The 8,230-nt window shown below is 44.2% G+C and overlaps 3 protein-coding genes across 3 annotated transcripts; 1 reads left to right on the forward strand and 2 right to left on the reverse strand.

The window, feature by feature from the left end:
* Window positions 1-85: 85 nt before the first annotated feature.
* BCR41DRAFT_426086 (hypothetical protein) lies at window positions 86-3,846 on the reverse strand (the record flags this gene model as incomplete). The annotated part of the gene is made up of 3 exons (XM_022030678.1): window positions 3,490-3,846; window positions 722-3,382; window positions 86-616 (listed from the first exon to the last, which is right to left on the reverse strand). The coding sequence occupies exons 1-3, from the start codon at window positions 3,781-3,783 to the stop codon at window positions 86-88; spliced, it is 3,486 nt and encodes a 1,161-aa protein (XP_021876334.1). The 5' UTR covers window positions 3,784-3,846.
* A 248-nt stretch (window positions 3,847-4,094) lies between these two features.
* BCR41DRAFT_363107 (SecY protein) lies at window positions 4,095-6,360 on the forward strand. The gene is made up of 4 exons (XM_022025840.1): window positions 4,095-4,249; window positions 4,583-4,650; window positions 4,762-5,041; window positions 5,157-6,360. The coding sequence occupies exons 1-4, from the start codon at window positions 4,240-4,242 to the stop codon at window positions 6,224-6,226; spliced, it is 1,428 nt and encodes a 475-aa protein (XP_021876335.1). The 5' UTR covers window positions 4,095-4,239; the 3' UTR covers window positions 6,227-6,360.
* Window positions 6,361-7,660: 1,300 nt separating this feature from the next.
* BCR41DRAFT_390114 (hypothetical protein) lies at window positions 7,661-8,230 on the reverse strand (the record flags this gene model as incomplete). Its single annotated transcript, XM_022028193.1, has 1 exon — window positions 7,661-8,230. The coding sequence occupies one exon, from the start codon at window positions 8,228-8,230 to the stop codon at window positions 7,661-7,663; it is 570 nt and encodes a 189-aa protein (XP_021876336.1).

Genomic DNA, 8,230 nt, shown 5'->3' on the forward strand with positions numbered 1-8,230 from the left:
CTTTACAACTATCATTCATATTTTTTCTATTTTATTATAGGAAATAAAATTAAATTTGAAGGAAGTAAAGAATAGAATCTGTTTTCTAAAATCGAGGGCGCTTGCGGTTGGCCTGCGGTGGCCCCAGCCCATCCGAGTCATAAAAGTCGTGAGCATCATAGAACCTATCATCATCACTTATCTCTCCTTCCCCTACCCCAGTTCCTGCTCCTACACCTGAGACCCCCCCGCTCCTTACGCTGGTTGCAGGTACAGCTTTATAGCGTGTTGGAAACGCCTCAGTAGATGTCTCCAGAGATTTGGCTTTACCCTTGCCGGTAGTATCTGCCGTAAAGCGCGAAAGCTCAGTCCGGGAGTCTAATATTTCCATGTCGTCATTGGGCGCATCTTCGATAGGGTCAGGCGAGTAATCATCCAGCAAGATGACCTCATCTTCAATTAGGTCTTCAAAACCATCATCGATCTCCTGTCCTCCCTGTTTAGTTTTCTTTCGACCTTTATTACCACTAGCCTTGGCCTTCGCCTTTGTAGTGCTGGTGTTGCTGGAACCATCTGCATCAGCTTTTTTGCTACGCTTCCTGCTAGAAATAGCGCTTGCTAGGGAAGATTTGGTATTCTACATCAGAAACCCGTAAAAAAAAAAAAAAAAAAAAAAAACTTTTAAGTTAAATAGTATAAAACAAAGTAAAATAAAATAAAATAAATAAAAAAAAAAGCTTACTCCCGAGGCAAATGGCATCTCGATCTTAACTGACCCATTCATTACACCGCAGGCTTCTCGTCCTAGGTAAACATAGCTCGCAAATGCCTGCCCACTGGCTTCTACTCGCTCATCCAACACTTTCTTGGAGACCAACAGTCGTGCCAGACGTTCCGCATCTGTGCGGTCCCATGTCTTGCCTATACCGTAGCCTTGCAACTGATCATGATGATAAACCTCGATGATTTTCTTGATCTTAGCCCCACGGAATAGGTCAACAAGATATAATAATGTAAACCGGTCAGCCTCTTGTCGTGCTGTATAGTTATGCAAACTCATCCGTGTTGAAGGATCTTCATTATAGACTATCTGCCGGACAAAGTTAATGAATGTCTTGGCTTCAGTTGAAACGTCCTTGATATCAAACTTTTGGCCTCGACGACAGTTGTCGCAGGTGTTGGCGCAATCTAAGGGAGAAAAATGTTCTCCAAAGTAGCTCAAAACCTGGGCACGACGACAATCCATCTTATTCTCGCAATACATGATCATCTGTTTAAGATTGTCCCGTTGCCGTTGCTTCTGCTCGTGGTTTCCTTCACCCTTATCGATCATGAACTCGATCGTAGCCTTGTCACGGTAGGTATAGAAGAGAATGCAATGTGCATTGTTGCCATCGCGGCCTGCTCGCCCTGTCTCTTGATAGTAACCTTCAAGTGACTGCGGCAGAGAGTGATGAATCACGAACCGTACATTGGCCTTGTCAATACCCATTCCGAACGCAACAGTTGCCACAATGATCTGTGTCCCACCATCCTGCCATGATTTCTGGATCGCAATCCTATCTGATTTATCCAAGCCTGCATGGTAATGTTGCGCACTTAACCCGTACTCGTTCCGAAGTTTGTCAGCAATCTCCTCACAAGCGCGCTTACTAGTACAGTAAATAATGCCACTTGAGCCTGGGAATGTTGCTGTAATGAACGCATGGATGTCGGCATAGATTTGGCCTGTTTTAGCCCGAACCTCATAATATAGATTACGGCGGTTGAAAGACTGCTTTAGCACAAGGCAATTTTGCATGCCAAGATTGAAAAGAACATCCTGCTGAACCTTGGCATTTGCTGTTGCTGTCAGTGCCATGAGCGGTACTCCAGGATAAGTTGACTTGAGCTGGCTTAACAGTTTATAGTCTGGTCGGAAATCGTGTCCCCACTGGCTTAGACAATGAGCTTCATCAATCACAAATCGTGCCAACAGCTTACGTGAATGCAAGCGTCGTAACGTTGATTGCGCCTGCCCGCTCTTGGACAGCATTTCAGGAGTCATGTAGACGAGCTTAGGGATAACTTGCTCTGCATGTAACTGATCAAAGACAAACTTCCTCATGGCTGCATCCAGATTACCATGTAAGAGTACAGTCGGAATACCTTTCTTCACAAGGTGCATTGCTTGGTCTTGCATCAAACTTAACAAAGGTGAAATAACGATCGTTACGCCTGTAGGAGTGTTCCCTGAGCCGTTGCCCACGGTTGCTGGAAGTTGGTAACATAAGCTCTTACCGCCACCCGTAGGCATCAATACAAAAACATCTTTTCCTGACAAAGTTGCGTTGATCGCTGCAAGTTGATTCATACGGAAGTCCTGCAATCCAAAGATATCTCGAAGAGCAGCCATCACCCGCCTGGACCAAGGATATAACATTGACTCCTTAGTAGTAGGAGACTGAGATTTTCGATAATCAGACTCCAAAGCTGGACTGAAATGACTCCGAGTCGTAGTCACAGAAGACGCAGAAGTAAAAAAGGTGTTGCTAGCATTGCTGCTACTCCCGATATTACCGTTATTTTCGAATGTAGTATAACCATGCCTAATAGAAGACTGATTTGCGGCTCCATATTCCTGATAGTCCGCACTACAATTGTTTGAGAATGCTTTGATCGAAGCAGAAACAGGTGTCGCCTGAGCCATATTATTCGTATTTTGATTTAAGGCATCATCCAATGGCGATCTGTCTATATTTCCCCTAGCGCTACTGTTGCCCGCAGAAGTAGTCGCTTTCTTCTTAGCCTCTAATTTTGGCTGCAGATTGTTGATACGGTCACGCATAGCTCTCCATGACTTCTTGAGCTCGTCCGTGTCCTGATCCAAATCTTCTAGATCCATGATGAGGTCTCCAAGGCGCCTTTTTTCATCCATGGCGGTTTGAAGCATCACCTCTAATTCCTCCAATGAAGCATCATCATCTTGATCAAAAGCCACGGGTGAAACCTCGGATTTCTTTGTCGGTGCAACAGGAGACCTGGCGCGAATGTTGGCTTCTTCTGTTTCTAGATCGTTCAATACAGCATACTCTTCCAAAAATTTATAATCTTCTATCAGAGCTTCATCGTGTACAGATGTAAGATTACGACCTGAAGATAATGAGGTGGCTGTTGAAGGGTCTTTGGATAGATTGGATGATGCCACTTTGACAAGCCTAGATGAAGATGTCGTGGATGGAGAAGTCGGATAGTCAGAGCTGCTTGGAAAACTTAATCTGTTGGTAACTGATTTGGAATTACTACTAATAGTATTTGTGGCAATAGACTCTTGAAGAACAGGTCTGCTAGATCCGCCCCAGGTTATTGTTGACTTTGGACTCTCTGTAATAATTGGTTGCCTCGAATCAGCAACGCTGATTGTCTATGTATTCACCACGAAAGCGACGCTGAATATGAGCTTAAAAAATTGCTCCACAGCAGCAACGTATTACTGAGAGAATGGATTAACAAAATAAAGCTATCTTATACCTGTCTTGGAAAGTTAGAGGTGGTGGTATTTGAATTGGTAAGTCCCTGTGGCATATAGATGGTATTACTGGAACGAGCTCCAAATTCATATGTCTTTGGTGGCTCCATTGCAACAAGCTCTAGCCCGTTCCCACTTCTGCTTCCTGCAATTGGGGGGCGATTCTCTTTTGATGAAAGGTTCGGGCGGGAAAGACTGTTGCCAGAATGAAGGCTGGTGATGTTTGGAAATTTTAATGCTACAGTCTTTCGCATTTCATTAAGGTTATTTTTCGTCCGCTGTGTCTGGAGAGCCATGACTTTATGTGTAAAAGTAACTGTAAAGAAGGAGAAGGATATAGACGAAAAAGATCTTATGGGATGCAAGTCTAATAATGAAAACAAACTGATAAATTGGTGGCAAAACCATGAAGAGAGCGTTTATTTCCCGAAATATTGTGTTCGGATATAAAGCGATACATATGACGCATTTTGAGAGGGATTTGTGCTGTACTCACAGGCAATACCTCTCTTCCAATTATTGATTGATTTTCAGTTCAAGTGAGCTTTGCAGTTGGCTCCTTCTGATTGGTCAAAATCAATAGTAAATCCTCCCATCGCTTTGGTCGCTCTCATTTCGTGTTTATTGCACATGTCTGGGCCAGCGCGAAGTTTCCTTTTTAACTCGATCCTCTTTCTCTTCTTTTCTCATCATCTCTTCTCTTTCACTCTCCACGACCCCTCCCTAAGCTCGCTCCATCCGTGTTGACCACAATGGCTGGCTGTAAGTAGTCTGACTGACCATTTCTTTAAATAGTTGATCTACCCCTGTACATGATCACCACGCTTGTTTTATTGTCTCAACACACCAAAGGAGGTCGGTCGCTCATTCGCTGGTCAAAATAAAGGCAACAATAAACTACTGTGTAAATATTTAATAGTATTCAGGATATATCCCGGAATGCAACTAAATATCATTAATTCAGTCAGGGCGCCACGCTTCATTTTTGACAAGAAAAGATTCTGGATGAGCACCTCCATCATCTAAGCAATTCAATCTGTGTCAGGTCCAAAATATGTAACCTCAGTTTTTTGTTCCATTATATCTTTACCTTAGTTCGCTTTCTGCATTTGATCAGGCCTTTCATGGCTGTCCTGCCCGAAATTGCTGCTCCAGAACGCAAGGTATGTAGTTTTGACACGGATCAGGTTTATGAAAAGTGACGTGAGTAGCTGAAGCGTAAAATATATTTGAGGGACTAATCATTCCTTTTTTTTTGAATGCCCTATTATTAGGTACCTTTCAGGCAAAAGGTTCTTTGGACTGCTGTCACCTTGTTCATTTTCTTAGTCTGCTCTCAAGTTCCTTTGTATGGTATCATGTCTTCAGACTCGTCCGATCCCCTCTACTGGATGCGTGCCATCTTGGCCTCCAATCGTGGAACCTTGATGGAACTTGGCATCACTCCCATTGTCACATCTGGCATGTTCATGCAGCTCTTGGCTGGTGCCAACCTAATTGAGGTTGACTACAGTCTCAAAGAGGACCGCTCTCTCTTCAATGGAGCCCAAAAATGTATGTCCTTTTATTCCTTTCAATCGGTGCTCATCTCCAAAATAATGCTATCTTGCTTGAATGGTCGATCATTGATAATTATTTATTTTACTTTTTGATATACGAACCTTAAAAGTGTTTGCTGTCTTGATCGCTTTTGGTCAGGCTACTGTATCGGTTATGAATGGATTGTATGGACCTCCTTCCGAGCTGGGTGCTGGCATTTGCCTTCTTTTGATCCTCCAGTTGGTTGTTGCTGGTGTTATCGTTGTCCTGTTGGACGAGCTCTTGCAGAAAGGCTATGGTCTTGGATCTGGTATCTCGCTCTTCATCGCTACCAACGTCTGCGAAACTATTCTCTGGAAGGCTCTCAGCCCCACCACCTACAACGTTGGCAACGGTCCCGAGTTTGAGGGTGCTCTGATAGCTCTTTTCCACCTTCTGTTCACTCGCTCCAACAAATCCCGTGCCCTCAAGGAGGCTTTCTACCGTGACAACTTGCCTAATGTTATGAACTTGTTGGCTACTATTCTTATTTTCGGAATCGTCATCTACCTCCAAGGCTTCCGTGTCGAGCTTCCCGTCAAGTCTTCCCGCTTCCGTGGTCAGCGTGGCACTTATCCCGTCAAGCTGTTCTATACTTCCAACATGCCTATTATGCTGCAGTCTGCTCTGACTTCTAATATGTTCATGATCTCTCAGATGGTCTACAACCGCTTCCCTGACAACATTCTTGTTCGCATCTTCGGTACATGGTCTCCTTACCAAGGCACTAACCAGATGATTGCCTCAGGTGGTCTTGCTTACTACATGTCTCCACCCCACAGCATCACTGAGGCACTTTTGGATCCCATTCATACTGTTGTCTATATTACTTTTATGTTGACCGCTTGCGCTCTTTTGTCCAAGACCTGGATTGAGGTCTCTGGCTCATCCCCCCGTGATGTTGCCAAGCAGCTCAAGGACCAAGGCATGGTTATGGCTGGCCATCGTGATGCTTCAATGTATAAGGAGTTGAAGCGCGTCATCCCTACTGCTGCTGCCTTTGGTGGTGCTGTCTTGGGTGCTGTCTCTGTCTTTGCTGATTTGATTGGAGCCATTGGATCCGGAACCGGTATTTTGCTTTGCACCACTATCATCTATCAATACTGGGAGATGTTTGTCAAGGAGAGCATCGAGAACTCTGGTGATGCCCTTGCTTTCTAAAAACGCCTATTGGCCCATGAGTATATTAAAACTTTTTATTATTTGAGGGTCAGGAATAAGAGATAAGGACAGAACGCAGCTCCTCACATTAGAGACTTTAAACCATTTTACGCTTTTATACAACACCATGCCACTATGAATTCTCACTCGTATTATGTACATCATTAAAAATAAATTAAAAATATTTATATATAAATCTTATAAAATATAGTCCGTCCCATTAAAAAACGAGACATTCCATCTATTGTATATAAAAAGAAGAAATGTATTAGAACAGAAATAAATAAATAAATAAATTAACCAAGAAAAAAAAGTACTATCAAGCCAATACTTACAATTTTTTTAAGACGAAGGCCTTTCTGGACCTAGTCATGTTTGTAGTAGATTGTGTCCTACTGTTGTTGCCGGCTTGTCTCTCCCCCTCCTCCTGGACCCAGCAAAGGTCCTTTCGGTGGTCTTGATCCCTCTACTCCTCCTCCTTCATCTGAAAATTTCCTTTTTCTGATTCCTCCACTGCCACTTCCACCACTACCTCCTTCTCCTCCTCCTCCTTCCCCCGGGCTTAACAAAGGTTCCTTCGATGGTCTCGAACCCTCAACTTCCCCTCCTCCATCATCCGAGAATTTTCTTTTTGTGGTTCTGCCACTACCACTACCACTACCACTACCTCCTACCCCTGGACTCAACAAAAGCCCTTTCGGTGGTCTTGATCCCTCTACTCCTCCTCCTCCTTCATCTGAAAATTTCCTTTTTGTGGGTCTGCTACTACCACCACCACTGCCACCACTGCCACCACTACCTCCACCGTCGCCACTACCGCTAGAAGCTTGGCCTTGAGTTCCTCCGTCCGGCGGCATATATTTTGCAGGTCGTTTTTGCTCTCTTATCTGCGACTCACAGACCCTTGCGATGTTCTCAGCACCAACAGCATCTCGATCAAAGTATGCTTTACAATTTCGACAGTACTTGGATCGAAAAGGAACATTCTCCAATATACTGTCACAGTGAGGCCGTGGACACTTGGCAGATGTGTAGTATTCATGACAACCTGCAATGGGGTAGTCTAGAGATTTTGCCTGTTCGAGCCAGATTTAATACTCGTTAAAAAAGAGACTCAAAAATTGAATGTCATTGATCAAGGGAATTTTTTTTTTTTTTTTTTTTTTTACCTTTTCAACAAGCTTCTTCATCAATATCCCATGCTTCGATACTTGTCCTCGGTTTGTCTTGAATGATCCTAGTCCAATACAGATCACCGCATTCGTATTGGCATCTCTTCTTCTTCCATTGCTTCCGCCCGCAAGCTTCAGAATTGCCTTGATCACATAATCAACCCATCCGTTCTGTGCTTTTCTATTATCCCAGCTATTCCGAACAAACCACCCGTCATTATAGAAATCGACAAGCGCCCTATATATAGTCTCCTTATTGTCGTCACTGGTCCCATGCTGCCTGGGTGTCATATTTAACTTCTACATTCTCGAGGAGACGGGATCTCTGCTTCCAGTTGATCTCACGCCGGGGACTGGGACTCACCGGGGACAGTGGATTTGTGCTCGATGTACCTTCTTCAGCTGCTTCTTCTCCCTCTTCGCCATCTAAGAATGGTTCATCAACTTCCAGCAAGTCAATATCGCTGATACCCAGCAAGATATCGTCATCTTCATTTCCGTCGTCGTCTCCATCATCACCACCATCACTTGCACCATGGCCTGAAGACGAGGATCCCTGCTGAGCACTTGAGGAATCCTGGACTGCTTGAGATCTTTGAGTATCCGAAGGTTGGGCAGCTTGCGAACCTCTACCTCTTTTTTGCTTCGATGTGTCATAGGCAAGAAGTGTTAGGGTAAGGCCGTATGTAAAGAACGATGTCCGTAGTTTCCTTCTAGGGCCATCATCAGATTGCAGTCCAACGTCCTTGTATCCTTTCAAGGAAAACAGCTTCTGCAACAATATCCCCTTGTGGTTAAGGATCTTGTCCTCTGCAGCCCCCTTGGTACTCAT

Source organism: Lobosporangium transversale, assembly GCF_002105155.1.
Source record: "Lobosporangium transversale strain NRRL 3116 chromosome Unknown BCR41scaffold_60, whole genome shotgun sequence".
Lineage (NCBI taxonomy): Eukaryota > Fungi > Mortierellomycota > Mortierellomycetes > Mortierellales > Mortierellaceae > Lobosporangium > Lobosporangium transversale.